This window comes from Stylophora pistillata, chromosome 8, assembly GCF_964205215.1.
Source record: "Stylophora pistillata chromosome 8, jaStyPist1.2, whole genome shotgun sequence".
Lineage (NCBI taxonomy): Eukaryota > Metazoa > Cnidaria > Anthozoa > Scleractinia > Pocilloporidae > Stylophora > Stylophora pistillata.
The window spans coordinates 23,508,774-23,534,281 of record NC_142526.1 but is presented as its reverse complement, the minus strand read 5'-3'; the positions used below and the strand labels follow the sequence as shown (position 1 = coordinate 23,534,281).

Here is a 25,508-nt window from a genome sequence, read left to right as displayed (position 1 = left end):
AAGCAGAGTTACGCCACGTAAACTTTGAATATAGATACCCTGGAGCTAGCCCGTGCAGACATCTAAACATCATGGTGGCTTTATGGATTTCCTGCTGGCGTGCAAGATTTTTCCACCCTAAAAACTCGAGTAGCTCAGTTGCATCAGCATCATAGTTAGAGAATGTCAACACACGGCAAGGGCGTAGCCAGAATTTTTCAAAGGGGGGTCACAGAGGCTACTCACCATTTACAGCGCTGCTCTCCCGCGTGTATCAGCGGGCTCAGTCGTATTATCGCGGCATGAAGGCCCATATCAATGGCTTTTACGGCCAAGATATTGTCATGGCGTTTTCGCCACCTGAATATTGTAGGTTGTTTGCTCTAAAGAAGACCTACCAAGGGGGGGTCACGGGCACCCCAGGACCCCTCCTGGCTACGCCCTTGCACGGGCTGCTCTATTCTGCAATTTCTGCAGTTTGTCTCGTAGCGTTTTCCCACCGCTACCCCAAACAATGTCACAGTCATCAAAGTGAGGTTTTAATAAAGCTTGGAAAGTCAGTGTTGTATTCGCCGATGGCGCTCGAAAACAATAAGCAAAACAAGCCCGCTGCCAAGACTTCAGAAAAGTAGGTTCTCATTTTTTCCCTAGGGTGAAAATTTTTTGCTTCACGATCAGAATTACTGTCGACGGAAGCAAAAAACATCCTTCAGCTGAACGACACGGTCATTTCATAGCTCGACCAAAAAATATGCAAAAAATATGCTTTGATCAAAGCGGTCCTTTATGATATATTTTTTTACGTCACGTTTTCACGGTTTCAAGCTCACCGAATTAGCAGTAAGGTTTCTGCCTCAAAGACCTACCGCATTTTTTTTTAGCCAATCAGGTTGCTGGTTCCAGCTGTATCTTGACATAATAATCACAAACCTATTTGTGTCGCATTATCTAAACACGTCTTTGAAATCAGTCGGAATCGAGAAAGCACAGCTTTGCGGTCCTTGTGGCGAAGTTGTCCTGCACAAAGTAGGCTAGTTGCCCTGAGGCTGAAGAGAAGGCAATATTTCTCAACAAATTGTCTATTAGACTGAGATGATAGTGTTTGTCTATCATAACGTATAGACACCCCCTCCTCCTCCCTTAAATATTGACTTTTTTTGGATCACTAGACAAAACTGAGCTTGCCGAGTTACTTTCTCTGCTCGAGTTAACCTTATCATTTCTAAGATCTCATTAGTAACCACGCACCTCACTGTCTGCCACTGAATAATTCTTATCATGTTAGTTTAGAGAATCTGGTATTGGATCAACTAAATATTTTTTTCTTTATTCTCATCACTTGTCTGCTTGATATTGTATTGATATGGTGAGGAGAAATTCTGTCTTGGTCACACATGAGAGTTTTTACAATCTCCTTCGTCGATAATCACTCCCGCTTCTTTGTTCTCTTTTATAGTTCCTTAGGTTTGACTGATTAAACTTGATTCCTCCAGTCATTCGTCTTTTACGAATTTTGTTAGGAACAACTTTTCCGAACCCTAAAAGGTTCAAATTATTTCGTTACCCCCACCGACGCAGCGCCAAACAGTTTCTTTAGAAACTATCAGCCTAAAAGGCTGAGTTTGCTTCCATTTGTCATTGTCATCTTTTGTCTCATGGAGTTTGAATCCTGTGTTGGTCGACTTGCGGTGCAATCCTCAAATTGTTGGCGATCAAATTCCTTATAAAATTGATTGATCCGTTACCATTCCGATCCTTCACAATTCACAACAAAATTCTGTGTTCAGTGTTTTGTTTGATCACCCGAGCCGGCTTTCTTCGGTTGTAGACCGCACCAACACTCAGGGTCTTAAAATATAACTTAGAAAAATGTGTTACTTACACTACGGCATCTGCAAATGGTTACACGTTCTAGTCTTAATTCTCGAATAAGAAAACGGTAGATCCCGTTTCTTACGTCTTCTCTGTACTTAGCAGAGGACGTCAAAGAACCCGCACATCTATTGCAAAGAATGGGGAACGCAGCTCCTGGTGTTGTGAAATAGCATTGTTTCAAAATATTTGTAAATTAGGAGCACCTAAAAAATGCCCTCTTCAGTCAGAATTAGAATTATAAATTCCCTTAGGTCAAATCCCCCTCAAAGCGTTGTAAAGCACATTAGAGGATAGAGTCGTCGACAGAGTTGGGATACAGGGTAACTCACTACCTTAAGGATCAAATACCTTGGTATATCATTTCTTTGCTCATTCTACGAGAGACCTTTTGTATGACCTGGGTTTTAGAACGGGCACATTCCAATTGAGTGTCGACAATAGACTAATTAGTTTCGTCTTGATCTCTGATTGCTCCAGCAAGAAAACCTGCGCCACCTTTTCGACAAATAAGATCACTGCTACTAAGCAGACGTTTTATTCGCGAGAGAGGACTTTTATCTGTGTTTCCTTGGGTCTTCAGTAGCTCTTTTCAACATCGGGTTGCGCTTCACACGCTAAGCACGTCACCCGCTCTCAAAGCCGTGCTTAAGAAGACACTTGCGTCCTCTGCTCGCGCGCGGGTTTTTCACTTATGTATCACGGGAGTCTTGGCTAGACAGAAATATCTCTTCATTATGCTTCGTTCTTGAGGTTGTTCATTAAAATTTTCATCTCGTTCAGAAACTCTTGACAATCTGGAGCAAGACGAGATGATTGGAGACTATCTTCACAACAAAACTGTGCATCACGCGCACGTTTCGAGAGTATCACGCAGAGCCATCCTCACGTGCCGCTTGTGCTTATGTGCGTGACCCATATGCTCTTGTGCGTGACCCTTATGCTCTGTATTTGTATCACAGTATTTTCACTTCCGTTTGGCTACATTTCTTAAAGAGTCAGTCACAGAACGAAATTAGTTCACTTTTAACTGTTTAATTATTATGGTTGGTCTTCGATAGAAAACAAACGCAAGAGACAAAGAATTACGCTAAATAGCGTCTGAGTAACTTCCACGTTCGTGCGAAACTTCATTCAAATATCTTTCGAACGGGTCTGTTCTTTCATGTCGGGCACAAATTATTCTAAATATATCGTGTTTTCCCATAATTTTCATAAGTTCATTTGTAAAATACAGTGAGTCAGTGGACGTGAACCCGCTCTCCATTGTTATTTTCATATCGAAGTGGCTCAAGGTGATTTCTTCTGCTCATTTCACTGGCAGGAGATTAACACATATATCTATCAGCACTGTGATCGATAAAACGGGGCATCTCAAACAAAAAAGATTGTATCTTACGGTGCTTAAGTTTAACCGTTGTCCGTTTAAATCTTCAACAAACAAGGCATTTCATAATACCACGCGCTGTGTGTAAGAAAACACAAGAGAGTCACAATGTACTTTGCTCGATGTATTTCAAAGTTTGTTATATAAGGGAGGTTTCGTCTACAGATGAATCCTTTCAAGACCAAGCTGTTACACCAGCCGAACCAGCAAAAAGACAAATTGTTTTCGTGAGAGCAAGGTTTTGAAAATCTTCGAAGTTTTAATTTCTGGGGACGTTTTCTCTTCTAACTCAGCATGGAAATTTTTGCATAACAGTTCAGCGAATTAATTTTGCACGATTACATAACCGTAAATATCGCGTGAGATGTCGCGTGTACACATTCTCCGTAACCCCTTGATGACATTGACACAATTTTCTGTTCCAAAATTTACTATTATCAGCCTTAAAAAAAATTGAGAAAAAAAGGAATTTACATACGTACAGAAATGATTTTAACGCTAGCCTTAAACGCGTTCGGGTGCGCCTTTAGGAAACATCTTACTAACTTGAATATCATTTGAATCTTGAATTACAAAGAAACTAGACTTTCTCTCGATGAAACAAAACGACTGTGAATCAGGAAACTCACAACCATGAGAAAATTCTTAAGTAGATCCACAAACGAGAATGAAAAAAGTCCGTTATAGTCACTATTTGGGTCAAACACAAACTCAAGAGAGAAGTCCATGGAAAAGCGATTCTTTGAACGTGACAAACCCTCCACGGCCAATGTAAAATGATTAATACTTCTCTGAGTTTTTATTTTTATCTTCCAGGCCTCAAATAATGAGTAGAACGAGGGGTTGAGTCGCTGAAAATTCGATTACGAAGAGAGTTGTTGATTAATTATGTAATCAGTGGAGCGACGATTTTCAGGTCGTCTACGCCGGTTCCACCCGTTCGAGTAGAAAAGCAGAGCCAAAAAACGAATATCAGCAAGAACTTCCATTTTGACTCATTAAACAAAACAAGTAATTCGTCATTATGGCATCCTCTAGAACTTTCTGAGTGCGCTGTTTTGAGCAAGGGGAGGGTGCCTTGCATGAGTTCTTGTGCGAGTCTAGTACTGTTTCTACAACCTGAAGCACGGTGTGTTTTGCCCTTAAGTTTCCACCAGTTCCAAGACATCTATGATCACTCTGTTCAGTGTAACAATGTTGTAATTCAACGGTTTTATCATCAATCTGGGCCGCATCTACAGGCGTTGATTCAAGCTTCCCAAAAGGAGTAATCAACTCGACATCTCGTAAAACTTCCATGAACTCGTCTATATCCATGTATTGATTAGCGTCGAGGTCTTTATCAATTTCTTCAGTTTTCCCCGTTGTCATTTCCTCGCCGACCTTTCGAAGCTCTGAATTATTCTCCATTCCCTGAGAGATCTTCGGTGCACTCGAAGTAGACATCTATGCTTACGACGACCACGTAAACATTCACTTCACCACCTTGCACACGAAGTTTTGTCACGTTTTATTCGATTATATAACATTTGCACGTGCACGCGATCAAGGCAAGCCCGGAGGGCCTGGGGCTATACCTTGAAAGTTCTCGAAAATTCAACGGGCACGCTGGCGATCCTCAGAGGATCCGAAAACTTTTCGGGGTAGTCTTTTTGGCTTATTTTCTCGGGTCCCTCTGGGTGTGATTCGCACGCTTCTCTCAAGATTTACTTGGACGGGGAGAAGGAGAGGAACCAACAATTAGGCAAATGCATTTCATCCATGCTTTCTCAACTGGTTAAAAGCCGTGGCTTGTACTAGTTTCCTCGCGCGGGGAACAGATAACTCTTGCGTCACGCGCGAGAGAAACGTGCGAAAGAAGCGCGAGATTAAAAGGCGAAAATTTAAAACAAAGGTGGCGGCACGAGGATATTTGGAGCAACTACAGAATACAGGGCCATTGAGGTCCACCTTGTCGGCATTTTTTCTACTTATGTGAGAAGTTTACCTAAGAGCTTGTATTTGATGTGTTGAGCGGCTACCGTGAATGCAGGAGATAGAAACTAAGATAAAGAAGGCTATTTTCGGAGAAGTAAAGGTTGCTTCATTTCACATTTAAAAGAAATATTCAGCCGATGTGAAATCTTGCGACGGCGAAAAAAGAAGAACTCAACTGAAGGATAATCTACCTGAAGTGGAAGAAGACTTTGAAACTTAAAGGAAAATAATATGATATAACCAGAAGTCGCGTGTAGGATTTTTAAGATAAGCCCGGGAGGCTGTCTTTGACTTTGACAGCTGTTTAATGATTTTCTTAGCAGTAAACGTCTGTAAACATCAGATCGTAGGCGCGCGCGCGAGCACACGCAATTGTCAGCGGTAGCTATAACAGATCATGAGCAAATGTCGATCTTAAAGCATCCAGATTTTTAAATGCGCGAGAACGCGCGTGGAAATTGCTAAACTCACGAAAGCTATTGCATGAAAACAAGTCCGGTGACCCCTTCTTTTTATTGTTCCAATATGATAATAACGTTGAAAGGAATCATCAGAAAATAAACTAGAAAATTGTACGGAAGGAAATTTGCAATGTCTGAAAATTGCCTTTTTTCTTGATTTTCCGAAATTCCACTCTGTAGAATTTTTTAAAAATCTTTGTGCATTTTCCTTTTCAAGTGCCAAAAGCAATCACTGAAAAAAATCATGGGGTCACTGGGTTAGTTTTCAAATTATTTAAGCTACAAGCTGAAAAATGCGTCTGAATAAGCCTATGAAAGCATTGCCATGGAAACTGCTAGTGACAAAATGACACCTATTTTTGGATAACCAATGATTATATAATTCAACCCCGTAAAAGTGTTCAACTGGCCTTGGTCAGTCTTTCTGTTTTATTCTTTCAAAGTTACAAACCATCAAAAAGATGAAAACTGGTACGAGCCACCTTAATCAGACACCATCAGTCAACTTGCCAAAAGCAGTCTTTGGTCAACCCGGCGATTTATCAGTCACTTTGCACTACATCCTTGTTCCCTTCATCGACACCCTTGGTCACTTTGCCAACACCATCAGTCGCTTTGCCGACATACTGTTTAAACCTTAAAGAGCTCAATCCAAGATTCATTTTGAATAAGTCAATGACTTTTTTTTGAAACAAATACCATATGAAAACCTAGTTTGTTCACTTTAGTAAAAGTTTTGTGTAGAAAAATTTTCATGCTGGTCATTTAGAGTAAAACATTAATAAACATTCAAAGACAGTATTAATTCCTTCACACCTCAGTTTGAAGTGATATTTTGGTGTTTTTTTTTGGTATATATAACACTATGACAACTTACAGCCACTAAGATAATGGTTAGGTAACTTGCAATGAATATAAGTGCTAATGTTTATTTAATCACTTTCACCAGAGTGTGGTGAGGGTCGCACAACAGAGCGAGGCTCCAAATTAAGTGCGCCCTATATCCCACCCATCCCACCCCAGGGGAGGACATCCATCACACAGTAATCTCGTGTGTGGGAAATTAACGTCTCCTACCCCAACCCTGCAGGAGACGGGACCTCCATTTATTCGTCCCTATCCGAGAAGACTAGAATATCTAACCATTTCTTGATGTTATAGAAAGGTAGCAAATTCTTCTCAATTATTTTAAGACCCTGAGTGTTGGTCCGGCCGGGGCTCGAACCCTCGACCTCCCGCACAACAGTCCAGCGCTCTATCCATTGAGCTAATGACTCAAACTTTTATTTACAATCAAAATAAAATACTGTGACTACTTAAGAATATTTTTGATTGCTTGCAAGATAATTTACACTTGTAAATTCATGAACTAAAATACTACATAAAATTATGCAAAATATGATCTTAGCAAATTTGATCTCAAATCCAAATTATAAAGTTTGAGTCACAGGGGAATTACCCACAAAATCACAAAATAAATACTGATGCTGCTTGCACGTCACCCTTTTCCAGAAATACAGTAACACTCTACAAATATTCCTGGTGTTCATAGTTTATTAAGTGTCATGGTAAATCACCATAAATCTTTTACATGATAGGCAGCACTTTCTATTGGTTTCTACAACAAAAATTTGTAAATCACTTTTATTATGTAGATACTGATGAAATACCAGGATTTCTCCTTTTATTAAAAAATCATATCTTCACTGCATGCAGTGAAGATACTATTTTTATCTTTCATGCGTGAGGATATTGGTGTGGCCATGGTTACCAACATAATTACCCAATTGCTGTTTCGAAAATGAATAAAAAACGTTGTCTTTTCTGTGGAAATTTCATCAGTATCTATATAATAAACAGAACATTACATGGCCGCTTGGGGATACGAATTTTATCTTCTCGTGCTGAAAGTATCTCTCACGAGATACAAGAGATACGCGAGATACGTGCAGCTCACTCGTGAGAGATACTTTCAGCACGAGAAGATAAAATTTGTATCCAGGTGCGGCCATGTAATATCCTCTATGTCTCTGGCTGGTGATTTGTAAACTACTTGAGTGTTCTCTGAACAACTCAAGTGGATTATTATGCTGATGCAGTCTGTTGCCTTTATAAAGTAAACTTTTAACTCTGTTGCCTTTATAAAGTAAACTTTTAATGTTTAAATTTTCTATGGGTTTACTGGTGCGGTAAATGATAGGTTTTTGACCACTTAGGGTGCTTGTTGTATCTCATTTATTTTATAATAATTTTAGTGTTTGATGTGCTCTAACCTAGTTGAACCTATTAACTGTAGCTCTATTTTCTTTTTTCAAATTCACCACTACATGGCTTTTAGTACCTTTTTTTTTACCTAAGCTTATTCTGTTGTCTCCTCATCACTACTCCAAGAATCCTGACAAGGATTACCAAGTTGTTCTGTAACACTGTTATCAGCTTCTGTCACCTTACTGTTTTCATCCCAGGTACTACGATTCATCTCGGGGAGCCAAACTAATATGTTTGTATCATTTGCTCCACTAAAGAGAGTTTGAAAATATGGATGAAATACACAACAATTAACATTGTTATAATGACCACTGAAAGTAGCAACATGCTTTCCAGTAACAACTTCAAACACTTCTATCTTGTTCCCTGAAGGAACAAATGCCACTTCATTAGAAGTTCCATTGGATAGACAAAGCTTGACAGATTTCTGACTGGGATTGTGAACTCGACCAAAGTTAACAAGTGTGTTCTTTCCAGTGAATGTGTCCCACAACCTTAGCCGATCATCTGTTCCAAAAGTTAATAAGTATAATCCATCCGGTGAAAAGGAAATGGCATTCACATGGCCATTATGAGCTGTGTTTATTGTTGAAGATCTGGAACCAGCTTTGCCATTGTGCTGATCTAGTGAGAGTATACTTCCAACAGCCTTTCGCACATCCCACAAAAGCACCTTGTTGTCACAGCTACCTGTAGCTAAAAGGTACTCATTTCTTGGTGACCACGCTAGAGAAATAACTGCTTCTGAATGCCCCTTTAGGATGTGAATCGCAGAACCAGATTTCAAATCGCAAAGATAAACTCTAGAGTCCTCACACGCTGTTGCGACTAAGCAATGTTTTCTAGCATTCTTTGGCATTTGGTGATGGTACACAATGCCTTCAAGCTGAAAATTCTCCACAACTTCGAGAGCGTTTGTGTCCCAAACTCGAAGCGTCGTATCGACTGAACTTGATAAAAACATTCCTGTGTCATTCGGGTACCACTGAACAGTTTCTACGCTGAGTTTGTGACTGTCTTTCAGTGTCCTCTCTACTTTGGCGACCGTCTGACATTTAAAAACGTTTTGGTAGAAACAATCCTCTATATCATGAATTGCGATTTCGCCATTTGAACTCGAGGATAACAAGTATTTTCCCTCGCCTATATCGATATCAATACATTTGATCCCCGTTTTGTGGACCGATTCAATCTCGCCATTTTGACTGAGTTTCAGAGATCGCACACGTTTAGTTCGTTCGGCCTGGGAAAAGCGATAGGTAGTACATCTCGCTTGTTCTCTCTTGTACAGAGACTGAATCATTTGAAGTTGGGAAAGATTTCCAACAGGTTCCTGCCGGGGGAAAAGCGAAAGTTGTTGAATAAGCACAAATCAAGCAGGCTTTGTTGAGATTTCGTTGTGTGGCAGAGGGAAACTGGGTACGACAAACAAACCATCATGGCGGACATGTCTCGCGTCTAGTCAGATCATAGTTAGTAGGTAGTAAGGATGCCTCTTTCTTGCAAGATCTGTGGCAGCAAAGCAATTCTAAAGCGACCAAAAACGGTAAGGAATCATGATTTTTTTCAACTAATTACTGTTTCGAAATTTTAGAATGTGCCATAAAAAGTTTGCAGCTAAAACTTTACTCAGGAGGGATGTGTCGAAAACGAAGACCCAAAAACGAAGACCTAAGACCTAAGACCCGCTGGTCTAAAACGAAGACCCTGTGGTCTAAAACAAAGACCCACTGGTCTAAAACGAAGACCCTGTGGTCTAAAACGAAGACCCTGTGGTCTAAAATGAAGACCCTGTGGTCTAAAACGAAGACCCACTGGTCTAAAACGAAGACCCACTGGTCTAAAACAAAGACCCACTGGTCTAAAACAAAGACCCACTGGTCTAAAACAAAGACCCACTGGTCTAAAACAAAGATCCATTGTTCTAAAAACCGCTTTTTCCAAGGAAAGGCTATACACTAAGCTAAAATGCTCTCATTTCTGTAGCGCATAAATTAAAATGTTACCTTAGCGCGCGACCAACTTGACAATTACGTTATCTCAGTCGGTACAACACGTGTCAAATTGTGTAACGCAATTAAATTCTAAGAATATAGAAATATACGTTTTAGGGCCTGTTCGTACTACACCGAAAAATTTGGTTGGTACTTGCAAAAAAATTGAAAATTTTGTAACAGCGAATTTTTTTTCGTAATATAGCGTTCGCACTTCAGACGTGCGAATTATTTGTGTACCCACAAATGTCAATCAATCAAAATAGGTACCAAGACTTCGTGGCAGTGCGTTTCCTTTGATGTCGTTCCCGGTCAAAGGCTGTCGCAAAGCAAAATGCCTCCGTGAAATGTTTTAATCGCCCTTCTTTGCTGTTTGCTTGCCATGCAAAACCTGAATATGACTAGTCGTCAGTTACTTCAGGTATTGTTGGGAAGGATTCGGCTTTTACGGATCCTGGAGACTTTAATACTCTGGTCTAAAACGAGGACCCACTGCTCTAAAACGAAGATCCATTGTTCTAAAAACTTTTTTTTTCCCAAGGAAAGGCCATACACTAAGCTAAAATGCTCTCTTTTCTGTAGTGCATAAATTAAAATATCATCTGAAAGCGCGACCAACTTAACAGTTACGTTATCTCAGTCAGTACAACATGTGTCAAATTGTGTAACGCAATTAAATTCTGAAGAAAGCATCGAAAGTGCAAAAACCTCTGGCAAGAGGAAAAGTTCAAAGTATGAGACATTTCCTCATGCTGAAGAAAGCCTTTGCGACAGCCTTTGACCGGGAACGACATCAAAGGAAACGCACTGTCACAAAGTCTCCGTTCTTATTTCAATTGATTGACATTTGTGGTAACACAAATAATTTGCATGTCTTAAGTGCGAACGCTATATTGCAAAAAAAAATTCACTGTTACAAAATTTCAATTTTTTTGCAAGTACTAAACCAAATTTTTCGGTGTAGTGCGAACAGGCCCTAAAACATATATTTGTATATTCTTAGAGTTTAATTGCATTACACAATTTGACATGTGTTGTACCGACCGAGATAACGTAACTGTCAAGTTAGTCGTGCGCTAAGATAACATTTTAATTTATGCGCTACAGAAATGAGAGCATTTTAGCTTAGTGTATAGCCTTTCCTTGAAAAAAAGGTTTTTAGAACAATGGATCTTCGTTTTAGACCAGTGGGTCTTTGTTTTAGACCACAGGGTCTTCGTTTTAGACCGCAGGGTCCTCGTTTTAGACCACAGGGTCTTCATTTTAGACCACAGGGTTTTCGTTTTAGACCAGTGGGTCTTCGTTTCAGACCAGTGGGTCTTTGTTTTAGACCACAGGGTCTTCGTTTTAGACCACAGGGTCTTCATTTTAGACCACAGGGTCTTCGTTTTAGACCACAGGGTCTTCGTTTTAGACCACAGGGTCTTCATTTTAGACCAGTGGGTCTTAGGTCTTAGGTCTTCGTTTTTGGGTCTTCGTTTTTGACACATCCACTTAGGAGAGCTATAACTGTCTACTGTTGCGTCTTCACTTGATTCCAAGGTTGAGGAGAGAAAGTATGTTTCCGATATTTTAAAGGCAAATGACTACACCGAAACATTTCTCTGTAACTGCTTGAAGAAACCAGTTACAATTAGTAACACTCCTGATGAGAAGGAACCGGCGCTTGGTTTTGCTGTTATTTCTTACATCCAGGGTGTTACATACGCGTATGGAGCCCATGAAGAGAATTTTGAATAGCCACAACGTTAAAGTTGCTTAAAAACCTTTATAGACGTTTGGGAATATTTTTGACAAACCGAAGGATCCTGTTGCAAAAGAACAATGTACCAATGCTATCTATTCTGTTCTGTGCAATGACTGTGATCACGAGTATATCAGACAGACCAAACGCCAGTTTGGTACACGTTGGAAAGAGCATCAGAAAGCGGTCTTCTTTTGCAAAAAAGAAAATTCCGCTTTGTTGGAGTGCACATTCCTAACTAACCATACAATTGGGTGGGATGATTCTAAAATTATAATCATTAATTGCCGCTACCATCAGCGCCTTTGTTTGGAAGCTTAGCGTATCAACTCTGCCTACACTCCACTTACTACCTGACACCTATTTACACCTTTTCAGAAAAAATGGCAGCTAATTAGTGAGCACATAAAGGACCTCTGGTTGCATCGATCAGATCATCCCTGATGAAGGCACTAGACAAGGGTGTCGAAATGTTGGGTCAACAAATTGTAATTTGGTTACATTCACTAAATCTTTAAAGCAGAGTAGCATCAAACCATGTCATGTGCTATCCACTTTTCAAACCGGCCGGTTTCGGTAACGAAGGTTGTCAGATGTAATGATGATTTTCATGCTGGTCGAATTTCTTAGTTCTGTTGTGCATGATGGTTACTCCATGACACCTAAGTTACTCCTAATTAAGGATTATGTTTCCACAAGTTGTTTTCTACCTTGAATTGTTAACATTTTAACTTAAAGCAAAAAGCCATTAAATTTTATTTTGAATGCTGGAACTGGAAATTTGCTTGGAAGGGTAGAGCACAAGTATAGAAAAATCAAATGAGACACTGGATAAATTTAGGCCGGGAAGAGGGATATGTTTTACTCCCTCTTCTCTTCCCATTTTAAGGTGCTTTTTTTAGCGTTTTACCCCAGAAGTGATCAACTTGTAACTTCTCCACACTATTTCAATATACAGTAGTGCTGGTGCATACCTTATAGAAAAATCAAATGAGACACTGGATAAATTTAGGCCAGGAAGAGGGATATGTTTTACTCCCTCTTCTCTTCCCATTTTAAGGTGCTTTTTTTTAGCGTTTTACCCCCAGAAGTGATCAACTTGTAACTTCTCCACACTATTTCAACATACAGTAGTGCTGGTGCATACCTTATAGAAAAATCAAATGAGACACTGGATAAATTTAGGCCGGGAAGAGGGATATGTTTTACTCCCTCTTCTCTTCCCATTTTAAGGTGTTTTTTTTCAGGGTTTTATCCCCAGAAGTGATCAACTTGTAACTTCTCCACACTATTTCAATATACAGTAGTGCTGGTGCATACCTTAACCAAAAAATGCTTATAAAACATGCAGAAAATTCCATGCAAGTGCCCATAAAAAAAATGTGTGCATCAAAATTTCAAGTGTTCATGCATAAGCTTTGACCTCATTAGTATGTATGAGGTATGCCTTTTGTTTTTCTATTGTTGTCAGTTTATTGTTTTGAAGAATAGGCTTCAATGTACTGGCACTAATTAAAAATATTTCACGGCACAAATGACAAGCAAAATTGTTCAATCCCTGTTTGAACCCACCTTCCTAATATACAATCACATATTAATGTGCCATTATAATCAAAATAGCTATTAAGAATTGATATACTGATCAGCTGAGGTTATTACCTTGATTTATGAAAAGAAAATGCTATTACCACAATCTTTTCAATATCTTTGTAATGAATTTCTGAATCTACCCTTCTCGCAAGACTGGGGAGACTATCACACCTCCCAATCACAAACTAATGCACTTTGTCCCAACACCTGCTGCCAAGTATTATATTTATAATAACAGTGAAGAGTGAGTTGTTGGTAATTTAGTCTGTTGGTTTGTTATTCTGTTACAGGGTGATGCTTTGTGCAAGAATTGCTTCTTTGTCACATTCGAGACAGAAGTCCACCACACAATAATTTCTAATAAACTGTTTTCAAAAGGTCAAGTTGTTGCTATTGGTGCATCAGGTGGGAAAGGTAAGTACAATCAACATTGCAATTTCATGTCAGGGTTTTTTTTCTTTTTTCCCCCTCTCTTGAACCCAGAGATATATGTATGATAAATATCTTACTGACCTCGCTTTCTTGGTCTGTACTCTAAGTTATGGAACCTTGTTTTTTTCAGCAGTATTTATGGCCACTGTGCTTTGTAAATTACAGGAGGGACCTCAAACTGGGTTAGCGAGACATTTTGATGTACAGTAGTGGATCTAGGGCAGGGGTGCAGAGGGCCCAGCCTCCCCCTCTTATTTTGGGTTAAAAAAATGCAGAAAGAAGAAAAGCCAGCAGGTGTACACACGCAAAAAAACCATGTGTCCTCTTTGGCTAAAGAACTGGATCTGCCACTGATGTAAGCACTGTTGTGTTTTCTGCAGATTCTACAGTGTTGGCATACATACTTAAAAAGCTCAACCAAGAATACAACTATGGATTGAAGTTGATTTTATTGTCTGTGGATGAAGGAATAACTGGTTACAGAGATGATTCTTTAGAGGTAAGAACATATAAAGCACTGAAGGGAATGGAGTTAGATAGAGTCATTTTTGTACAAAGGGGACAATTGGGATTTGATAAATACTTTTACTATACAATCATTTAAGATGCAATTTCATGTAACTTGTTTGAAGTTATATATTCATGTGATTTATTTGCAATTTAACTTGCTTAACCTTACAAGACTGAGACCCTTTGAACCTTAAGGATAACCAGCATCTAATTTCTAAGATCATGGGAATGAAGGAAATGATTGCAAACCTAAGAACCTTGAATTGTTGAATGAATTCTCTTTATAAATGCCAAAGGAAGTTTATAGAGTAGAGTATGGAGAGTATTGGATACTGATCAGGGCTTTGGTGAAGCAGCACCCAGTGGCCCTTGGTGCCTTACTTTTGCTCTTGATTGACTCAGGAATCTTAGTTTTTTTTCATGAAAAGTATTTGCTGGGCACCCTGGATTTCACGGTTTCAGGGCACTGGGCTCCCTTCAATTTTTCTTAGAGCACAGCCTTGCTGATGTTACCTGTGTAGATCATCTTGCATGAACAGTGTGGATGAACACCTGACATAAGATTGATTCATGGTCTGTAATGGTTAAAAAAGGCAGCAAAAAATAATCATTTCAAATGATTAAAATCAGAATTCGTCTTTTTGCAGACGGTTAAGAGAAATGAAATGCAGTATGAGTTGCCATTGAAGATTGTCTCTTATGAGGTGAGAAGGGGCCTAATAATTACTGATACAGCTTAGTGTAACAGTTTTACAGTTTGCATTGTTAGTCTGTGCTATTTTTTTTTACCTAAGACATAGAGAATATTCTCCTGTTACTTTAAAACCCTTTAATGACTAATAGTGACTGGCTTCCTATTTTTCGTTATGGTATCATCCTTGAATCAATTGTAAAAGTCATGGGAATAAAGGAAATGATCACCAATGAAAGAAGCTCCTCTTTTTTAAAAACAAGTTCTCCTTGTCAGTAAAATTGGAAATTTATTATAAATTGATACATCTGGTTCCTCGTAGTTCAAGGAGACAAGACTTCGATTTGTAGTGGCAGAAATCTAATTCTTCCATTTGTCATTGCATCAACCACTGATCTTATGTCTGGTTTCTGTATTTTTTAATTCAGTTATTTAAAGTAGAAAAAGCCTTCATGTTCATGTATCTGTGGAAGATAAGAGAATAGTACAGCTTGTAAAGAATATTAAATATCCATCATCGTTAGGAACTCTATGGCTGGACCATGGATGCTATTGTCAAACAGATTGGACTAAAAAATAACTGTAAGTATGATGATGACGATGATGATGATTATTATTATTAATAACTGACAACATTTTGGACAAAATTTAATTGCTAGCACATGAAACAATAGCTAACATAAATGTCAGGTTTTGATGAATTCTTTTCCTGGAAATAACACATCAAAAGTTGTTGCTTACTGAAAGGCTGTCATGCTTGGATTGATACAATCTACTTGTTGTAAATGATATCTTTCAGGAAGCTTCTTAAAGATTTTTTATCATACCACAACATGTCATTATAAGGCTGTCTTACTTTTTGTGGCTTGTTGCATGTTCATGGCTTGCATTTCATAGTTTATAGAATCTTTAGATGTCAGGGTTATAAGAATCTGTTTTCAAAGTTATTTAATATTTTCAAGATTATAGATATATTCTGTGGTTTTTAAACGCAAATTATTCCAGGTACATTTTGTGGAGTTTTTAGACGTCAGGCTCTAGACAGAGGAGCGATGGCCTTAAAGGTTGATAAAATAGTAACAGGTAAGAATTTTTTTTGTACAATCATGTAAATTCATAACTGAAAATTACTCTGCTCAACATCAAGCATGATGGGAATTATTTTCTTCTAAACATTATTTGTTGGCTTTGAAACCAAAACTTTTATTACATAGTCTTAATGTTTCTTTCATCAGTGATGTGGAAATATTCATTCAAGCTGACTTTTTAGGACTTTCATGAAATGATAACAATTTTTCTTAATTTTACTTTGTTTGCAGGTCACAATGCAGATGATATAGCAGAAACCGTCATTATGAACAGTAATTACAGAAAAAAAAAATTTGTTTAAGTGTCAGACTTGCTACTTCATTGAAACATTATTTCATTAATTTATTTTATGATAATTGAATGACTTGTGTAAAAATTTCAATGTTACTTTAGTTTTACGAGGGGACATAGCTCGACTGAGAAGATGTACTGCTATTGTCACGGTAAAACTACATGTTTTTTTATCTATCAAACTAGCTTCACATTTTCTCTGTCTTTTTTTTTGCATTGTTATTTGTTTGTTACTTAACAGTATTTTGTTGAGTGAGTGCATGGGTGTTTATTTTTAATTTTAAAAAAAATTGTCTGGAAAGGGGAGGGAGGCCTGTGTATTGTTCTTCTGTGCCAATTCTGCCGTGATTGAAGCCTAATAAGTTGTAAATATAATGGCAATAGAAACAGGTTTGACTTGTATCTCTATTTAAGAAGGTGTGGGGGGGGGGGTTCTTGTTTGACATTAAAGCTTGGGGAAGGGTGCTTATTAAAGTCACGGCGCTTATTTGAGGAAATACAGTTTGTATACACATCTAAAATGGAGCTTTCTATTTTTTTTTTTTTAACTTAGGGTACAGAAGGCCTAATACCACGCTGCAAACCATTCAAGTACACTTATGAAAAGGAAATAGTAATGTAAGTATGATTTTTTGGTTGTGTTTCTTTGCACAGTATTCAAAAAAAAAGAAAAGCAAATGCACACAATGATATTGGGAATGACAACAAACACCAAGAACTAAATATGCTAATGATTTACATCTTTGATGTTAATTATGCACAAGACATCTCAACCTAGAGTCTGGTGCACTAACAATTGGGCATCTCTCACATTTGTAAAATGTGGAGGCACGGTGGCCTCGTGATTGGTGCGCTCGACTCTGGATCGAGTGGTCTGGGTTTGAGCCCCAGCTGGGGACATTGTGTTGTGTTCTTGGGCAACACACTTTACTCTCACAGTGCCTCTCTTCACTCAGGTGTTTAAATGGGTACCGGCAAATTTAATGCTGGGGGGTAACCCTGTGATGGACTGGCATCCCATCCAGGGGGGAATAGAAATACTCCTAGTAAGTGACCTCTCACGCGAAAACGTAACGGCTATCCGTTCGAACGGCAAAACGCACGGCTAGTGAACGGATGACAAACGGATGGCCAAGGCGATTGAAACGGCTAACATGAACGGCTGAAGAAAAATTTTGAACGGCTCAAAGTGAACGGCTGAGCGGCTGAAAAAAATTTTTGAACGGTCCAAAGTGAACGGCTGAACGGCTGTGGAAAATTTTTGAACGGCTCACGGCTCACGGTAAACGGCTGAGGAAAAGTTTTGAACGGCTGACGGTGAACGGCTGAACGGCTGACAGTGAACGGCTGAACGGCTGACAGTGAACGGCTGAACGGCTGACAGTGAACGGCTGAATGGCTGTAGAAAAATTTTGAACGGCTGACGGTGAACGGCCGAACGGCTGTGGCAAATTTTTGAACGGTTGATCCAAAATGGATGAAGGCGATCAAGTTGAGTTATTAATTGACAAAGAGGAAATCGTGGGGAAAGTGAAACAGTTTCTTCAAGCTGGATGCGGATGTTCTCGGGGCATTAAAGGTGGTCATTGTTCTCAACAATTCTCGGAAGCAGCTGTACTTGTAAATTTGAATAACTGTATGGAACTATCACATGGCGAACTCGACTTAGTCATACTGGCCAACATCCAAGCATTCAACTTTGTTGCCCGTATCATAACACCTTGGCGCTTCATTGAAGAGATATTTTTGGACGTGACCTTTCGCGTAAATGAAGCAGTTGCTTTCTTACATGAAATAAAAACAAGCCTGAAACACCGAAACAAAGTGTAATCTCTGGGGGAGTAATTAGGCCAAAGGACTAAATGGCTATTTATACACGGCGGCAAACGTGAGCGAGAAACAAATTGTAGGAGGAGATTGCACACTTAACTGACTGACGGATTGTGTAGCGTTTACGGCGACCAAAATCTAAATTCTAAAGTTCAAGGGAGTGTCGCTCCAAAACGCGGTTAACGAGGTGTTTGGGACTATTTTACTGATCGAAATGACAACCCAAAGTTGACTGCTTGCACGAATCTTTATTCTTGAAAAGCAATCGACCACGAACCACAATCAATGACGAAAATAACGATTATTCTGACAGTCAATCAATCTATCGAACGAGCGATCGTAAACTGAAACAACAATACAACGAAATTTGATCGGTAAATCTCATCAAGGAAACAGCCGTAATTTCAAGAATTTCTTACTTTTGACAAATTTATTTACTGCAATGTTTAGAGAAAACTTCGCAAGCTCTGAGAGCCGCGCAATCAAATTGAAAGAAAACAACAGGAAATTTCACTAAAAAGAGTTAGCGTTCTTAAAGGAAGTGGCATGGTTGGTACCAAACACTGTTGTTGGCATGAGTGTAAGACAGACTCAAGATGTGCCGATAAAAGGCAAAAATCAATCAAAGAGTTAGAGGAATAGGGGAAGAAAGTATTCATTCCTTTCCCAAAACCTTTGCGAGACTTGGCAAAGTGTAAGCGTTGGCTAGTGGCTTGCTCACGTTCATCGGTAAAAGGCCTAAATGCCCAGAAACCCTACAATATAGGGCGAGGGCCAAAATAACACCGGAAAATGATTTTAATCAAGGCTTTACAAAGGCACGCAGAAGTAAATCAAATCCGTTAGAACATGGAGCAAGAAAAAGTAAATGCGATTATGCGCTTCCATTAACGTGAAATCCGTCGTTTTAAGACTGAAATAAAGAGAAGAAAGCGACCCGCAACAGCTACAACACTGAACCTTAAGAACTGATGTACGATCGAATCAACGCGCGCGGCACAAGCTGAAAACACTCAAGATGATGTAACGATCGATACAGTTAAAAAAAAATTGCTATAAACTTCCAGGAACAGATTGCTCATTTCAGTTGACGGCTGAAATTTCCGATAAGGAAACAACATTCCAGGACACCCACATCTACAAAGTCGAACGATTCGAAAAAGACACAGTCCTTGATGTGTGTACTCATTTTAAACAGCATTTCGGAATACACACTTTAGTTCCTGTCACCCGCAAGGTGTTAAAAAAAATCTTATTTAAGGGGAGGTCCTCAGACCTCTCAGAACAAACTCTTCTCAAAAAATATTACAAGAGAAAATTGCAAACTTCAAAGCACGTCTGCTACAGAACTTGTTTATGCGGCTAAGCATTTTTCTGAACTGATGAACAACAGTTGAGAATTTTTCTGAACGGACGGCCGAAACCCCAGCCGTGCGAACTGTTGAATTTTAATTACTTTTCCCAAGGGGTAACCGGCTGAACCAATAATTATTAGTTTTTTGGAACGGATAACACCAGCAGTACGAACGGATGCAAATTTTTTTGAACGGATAACACAAGCCGTGCGAACGGATGCAAGTTTTTTTTGAACGGATAACCCAAGCCGTGCGAACGGATACTATATTTTTTTGAACGGATGACCCAAGCCGTGCGAACGGATGCTAATTTTTTTGAACGGATAACACAAGCCGTGCGAACGGTTGCAAGTTTTTTTTGAACGGATAACCCAAGCCGCGGGAACGGATGCAAATTTTTTTTGAACGGATAACACAAGCCGTGCGAACGGATGCAAGTTTTTTTTGAACGGATAACCCTGGCCGTGCGAACGGATGCAAATTTTTTTGAACGGCTGGTGAACGGCAAGTGAACGGCAAAACGCCTTCGAACGGATAGCCGTTAGTGTACGTTTTCGCGTGAGAGGTCACATGTTGCTTCATGCTACAGAAACCGGAGTTAACCACTGGCCTGATGGGCCACTGGCTCGTAAACAGACTTTATCTTACCTTACCACATTTGTAAAATAAGGAGCAAAAATTCCAACGACATTATACAGTGCAGCTCAAAGACAAGGGGACCAAAATATACTGCACAAAAAACTAGTATAAGACTAGTCTATGGCCAGACCTAGACTAGTCTGAATAAACCAACCAGACATGTCTAACAGTAGAGGCATCTCCCTAATTAGTATGTATGGGCTAGTTGATTGTTTTCTCCATTGTGGAATGGTTATTGTTTATTTCAAAGTGCATTGTATTTGCAGTAAAACTCTTGGTTGAACTGCACTGAATATTTGTGGATGGTCTTGTGTTTCTTACATCTGTGTTTGTTTATGCACCACTGTGGCCCAGTTAACTTTACACAGTTTTTATTTGCTAGCAGCTAGCCTTGCTTTGGTCAGTGGAGACAAGTTGCATGAGCAGTTAAGAGAAAATTAGCTGAGTTTTTTTAAGGAGTGTTCCCATCATAATTTGCCTCTTTTACTTGCCAACTTTTTCACTCCTCTTAATTGCTACAAAGTGCACTTACTAATTTTACTGTTTCAATATATTGTCCTTTGCGTTAACTTAAAGTTCCTAACTTTTTAATTTATTGACATTTTTGTAGGTATGCATACTTCAAAAAACTGGATTACTTTTCTACAGAGTGTATTTATTCTCCAAATGCCTACAGGTGAGCATGTGATGTCATATCCTTTGCAAGTGATATGTTAACAAAATATTGTCAGTTGGGAGATTTTCAGTAGACAGATTCATGTTGTGGGCAGATCTTTACAATTTAACCCCTTCATTGCTACAAGGACATACTGAATACCTCTTGTATCAGATTACTCATAAGCTATAGAGACTTACTCAGTACTTCCCAAAACATAGTACTGGTATGAATACTTCAGCACATTGTAAAAACAATCGAACTACAAACAATTATGATGAATTTTTATTCTACATTTGATCTTTGTAGCTTAGCACTGTTTAGAAGATTAAATACATCTTTTTATTTCAAACTTTGTAAAAATACCCAAAATTGTCCTGCACAGGGGTAAAAACAAAAAGGCTTGCTGTGAAAGGGTTTAGACTGGTATGGAATGTTCATCCAACAGCTCTCTTGTTCTTGACCCTTTGTGATTAACACCAGAGCTGGACTCCATTCTATTGTTTTGTTTCAAAAAGCATCTAATAGGAGGTTCATTCTAGTCAATTGCTGCAAATTAATGTTTCGGACACAATTAGCCTCAATCTAGATTAAACTGTCATTGATGGTAATGTCAGTACCAGTTTATAATTAACAATTATTACACGACCCGGGCAGTCAGAGGGCCAATAACTAAAATCAACCAATCAAAATGCTCTATTGCCCGTCCAATATTCTCCAAGTATTGGACCAGGCACTGTCCCGAATGGTCCCGAATGATACCGCACTTGTGTCCCTTTGAACTTCAGTTGTATAATAAATCTCTTATTAACCAAGCTTGCTCGGGACCGTACTGGAAGAATATCGGCCCTTGGTCTTTTTTGTACGGACCGAGTGCAGTGAGGTCCGTACTGTCAAGACCTTGGGCCGATATTCTCCCAGTACAGCCCTCGCGCTTGGTTAATAAGATATATGTATTTTAAGTTGGATTGTGAAAAATATGGTGACTTTTTTTGTGGTGAGGAGGTGAATTATTTGCAGAACCCAAAAGTCAACTCAATAGTGATCATTTCTTGCAGGGGTCATGCCAGAACATTTTTGAAAGATCTGGAGAAAATACGTCCAAGTTCAATCCTTGGTAATAATTATATGCATACACTGTGATTAGACTTGAATTGGCAAATTAATCATTATTATCATGAAAACAGGCTGCAAGCATGTCATGAAACTGAGGGTAGATCTTCCAAGAAATGAATTAAATAATTTAGTACTAATGGAATGAGAAAGATAATGAATTTTGTGCAGTTCAAGAGCATTAGACAAATAAAATATATAATACTTCTAGCTGAGTGAAATACCAAGGAGATGCAACCAAATGAGATTGGGGATTTTTTACCAGTTAGTTTCAAGAATTCCGAGTGATTTTAAATGGTAATAAGAAGTGCACTACTGGAAGTAAATTTTACCAGCGACAGCAGCTATTTTTGTTGAAGTTAGGGATTATTAGGATTAAGAATTTATCAATGACACTATATACCTTGATGTAATCTTTCTTTTTTCAGACATAATTCACTCTGGAGAGAGCTTGTATGTGAAAAAAGATGTAAAGATGCCAGTACAAGGTAACCTTTATGAAAGAAATGATGATTTTACATTCTGCTTCAGAGCAAAACAGTACCCATGTGATACTGCATGCTATTTTATACCATAATTTGGACTTACAATCCAGCGAAAGGAGGATGACATTTAACAGTGTGACTCTCTTGGGATGTTTGAAGACTTTACTTCCTTAGGTCTCCCAACTGAAGAGAGGTATGTGTGTTGCAGTGATGGTATCTTACAAGTCTACTGTACATGCAAATAGATTTTATTTCTATGCTGTATTAGGTTTCTGTTTGTGTGTGCAAGCAATAGAAAAAGTCAAATGGATGACTGTAATTTGTTTTGTATTAGGTGTTTGTAAGAGATGTGGATATATATCAAGTCAACCATTGTGCAAGGCATGTGTGCTGCTAGAAGGGCTCAACAAGGGTTTACCCAGGTAAATCACTGTAATTGTACCTCTATCAAGTGGTCATCTCTGGTAAGGGGTCATGGTCACCCTGTATTGGGTCCCAACGGCCTTTTTTTTTTTTAATCATCTTCTACCTGTATTGAATGGTCACTGAAAGGAGGACCACTCAAATAAAATTAAGAAAAATCTTTCAAGTAATTTTTAATCCATGTGTTTTCTCCCAAAATGATAGTATTTTCAAGCATGATTGTGTACAATTAGTGGTGAATTATGGCATAAAGTGGTGTTGATTATCTTTTTTTGTAATACCCCTATTCTGTGGAACCTTTCTCTAAGTGGTCTACCTGTATTTAGTGGTCACCTGGCCATTCCCTGTGGATGACCCCTTAATACAGGTTTGACGGTAGTCATATTACCTGGAGAATTAATTTAGCTGGACTAGAGTTATTGAAGGTTGAATACCAGATCAGGATTTGGATTTAGGGGAGTTTTTTCCAAAAACGTCCAGTTTTCTGACAATACAGCCAGCGTGTTAGAGTAACCTACACAGTATTGGAGATAATGCTTCTTCATTTGAAATCTGAGTTCTTAGCAAGTCATGTTAGTGTAAGAGGGAGGGGAGGGTAAGGGCAATATTGTTCTTACATTCTACCTTGACCAAGGTCTTCAGAAGGCCTGCAGAATACCTAGTATTTCTAAAATGTTTCAAATCTGTTTAGGGCTTCAGAGGCCTTAGTAAAATTTTTTAACTTTGCAAAGGATGACAACATAAGAACATCCTCATTTCTAACGGCTGATATACATATATTTTTCTCATAGGCTAGGAATTGGAAAAACAACCAAAGCCCAGGTAATTGGTGCTATGTGATTGCAACCTTCTGTAAATAATTTAAACTGAACTACTGGTCAAAGCCTCAAGTACTTTAACTCAAGAGGTGTCAGTTAAGACTATGACAGATTTTATAATGTGCTGCCAGTTTAATTTGGATTTTTATTATTTATTATTTTGCCTTTCCCACTGCAGTACTTCTCTTTCAAGTGCTTTTTAAATTAAAACCCCTTGACCCTTCAGAGTGACTAGCATCTAATTTCTCCTTACAATATCACTCCTTCAATTATTGGATAGTGATAGAAATAGCACTATATAAATACCATACTATTATTATTAATCAAACTATCAAGGTTATGAGAATAGAGGAAGTGATAATCTACTACAGGAGCTCTTGACTGTTGAATGAATTCTCCTTGTCAGCACCTTAGGAAAAGTATGGAGAATATGCACAATGATGTCAAGGTGCAAAGGGGTTAAATTTTTGTCTTATGATTAGTTATAAATTGCCAGTTAATTTATTTGTATTTTATTTAGATTGAGGTCTTGAGTAGTGCTGATTGTGGGACAGATCCAGACCCTGGAAGAGACAACAGCAGCAGTAGCAAGTCTTTAGAATTTTGATCTGAATTTCAAATTAATAAATTGTGCTTCAATTCAAAACTTGTAGCGAGTTCTTGATCATTTATTGTCCCATACATGGAGCACTTGGTAAAATAGAAAGCTCTTTGTTATGATAGTTTTTGACAAGCTGAAGCCAAAATACAATGATCCACAAAGTGATTATTCTAATCTGTGGCAGGAGTCACCCAATATAGTACCATCAAGGCTCAGGTGGTCTTTTACCTCCAGGCTGTTGATGGTTACTTTTTCAACATTTGCAGCCTAACTTAGTGAAAACACCTGGGGCATTTGTTCAATTTTGCTCTTTTCTAACACCACCATGCAAAACTGAAGCTAGCTTTCAAACATCGTCCTCTAGTATCCATTTTGAAATGGATTTCACACCACCAAGGGCCAGAATCAGTGAATTAACCACAGGGTACCCAATGTCAACCTGATTGAGCAAGTTTGACAGAAACTGCTGAGGGATGGGTTTTTCCAACCACAACTCTTGTAATAAAAGAGACACCAGTTCGTGTATGGTAAAGTCTGTGGAAAAGAAATGAAACGATTGTTATCAAACATGAAGTGAATAAAAACAAGGGGTATTTCATACTACTGACTCTATTTCTCCGTTTTGAAGGAAACATTTACTTTTAACCAAGTGCAAAGTGATTTGTTACAATTTTAAACATCCACGAAATGGCTAAATAATGATGAAAAAACAGTTGCCACTTTCATCTTGGGTGGATTACATAGCTGGCGCTAAAAACGTTAGGGACAGAGGAACCTTAGTCAAGTGCTAAGTATGATTGTTCTTCCAAACGTTTGGCGCCCAAAGTTTCTCTCTCAACTGCCTTCATTTTTTTATTTTTTATTCTTAAGCCATTTTAAAGTCATCAATAATCCATTACTAAAAAAACGCACGGCAACAAAGAACTTCTCTGTTTTTTGTTAAGTAGAGGGAGTTGAGTTTCTGTGGAATTCTTCACGCCTTGGCCAGTAATATTAAAGAAGCCTGGAAGAACCAGACATCGGCTCTTCTATAAACAATCAACACAAATAGGAGATAAAATTGACCCGGAAGTCAGGTACATAGATATTTTGAGTCGCGTTTGTTGTAAGCTTAGAGCACAAGGCGTAATCCCACCTAGGGGCTGTTGTAAAGAACAGCGGAATATCTTCATTGATGATCGTGTTTGGACGTCCGCGTGACAATAGAGAGGGAATGGTTGAAGTGAGTAAAAGCGAGTAAAATTGGTATAGTATCCCACAATCTTAAAAGCTAAGTTCCAATGTGTCACCAGTTTTCATGAAAA

At 38.7% G+C, this 25,508-nt stretch overlaps 3 protein-coding genes across 6 annotated transcripts in view; 1 reads left to right on the top strand and 2 right to left on the bottom strand.

Moving 5' to 3' along the window:
- Positions 1-6,086: 6,086 nt before the first annotated feature.
- Positions 6,087-9,352, bottom strand: LOC111335572 (DNA excision repair protein ERCC-8). The gene has a single exon (XM_022941509.2). It carries the CDS (start codon positions 9,245-9,247, stop codon positions 8,036-8,038), a length of 1,212 nt encoding a protein of 403 aa, XP_022797244.2. The 5' UTR covers positions 9,248-9,352; the 3' UTR covers positions 6,087-8,035.
- On the top strand, positions 9,341-24,249 carry LOC111335573 (cytoplasmic tRNA 2-thiolation protein 1). Its single transcript, XM_022941510.2, has 15 exons — positions 9,341-9,490; positions 13,563-13,686; positions 14,085-14,203; positions 14,862-14,918; positions 15,430-15,487; positions 15,911-15,988; positions 16,225-16,266; positions 16,388-16,437; positions 16,839-16,903; positions 20,720-20,785; positions 21,823-21,881; positions 22,306-22,365; positions 22,697-22,784; positions 23,577-23,607; positions 24,124-24,249. The coding sequence occupies exons 1-15, from the start codon at positions 9,434-9,436 to the stop codon at positions 24,208-24,210; spliced, it is 1,041 nt and encodes a 346-aa protein (XP_022797245.1). The 5' UTR covers positions 9,341-9,433; the 3' UTR covers positions 24,211-24,249.
- An 8-nt stretch (positions 24,250-24,257) lies between these two features.
- LOC111335571 (nucleolar pre-ribosomal-associated protein 1) overlaps positions 24,258-25,508 on the bottom strand; it is a 34,947-nt gene continuing 33,696 nt past the window's right edge. The window contains exons 37-38 of one of the 4 annotated variants that reach the window (XR_015990861.1): positions 25,117-25,232; positions 24,602-24,738 (exon numbers count right to left, since the gene is read on the bottom strand). Coding sequence is in view for 3 of the 4 variants with exons in the window: in XM_088730895.1 (XP_088587021.1) it covers positions 24,551-24,738 (188 nt within the window). In the remaining variant the exon portion in view is untranslated. The other 3 variants (XM_088730895.1, XM_088730896.1, XM_088730897.1) reach the window with 3 other exon arrangements.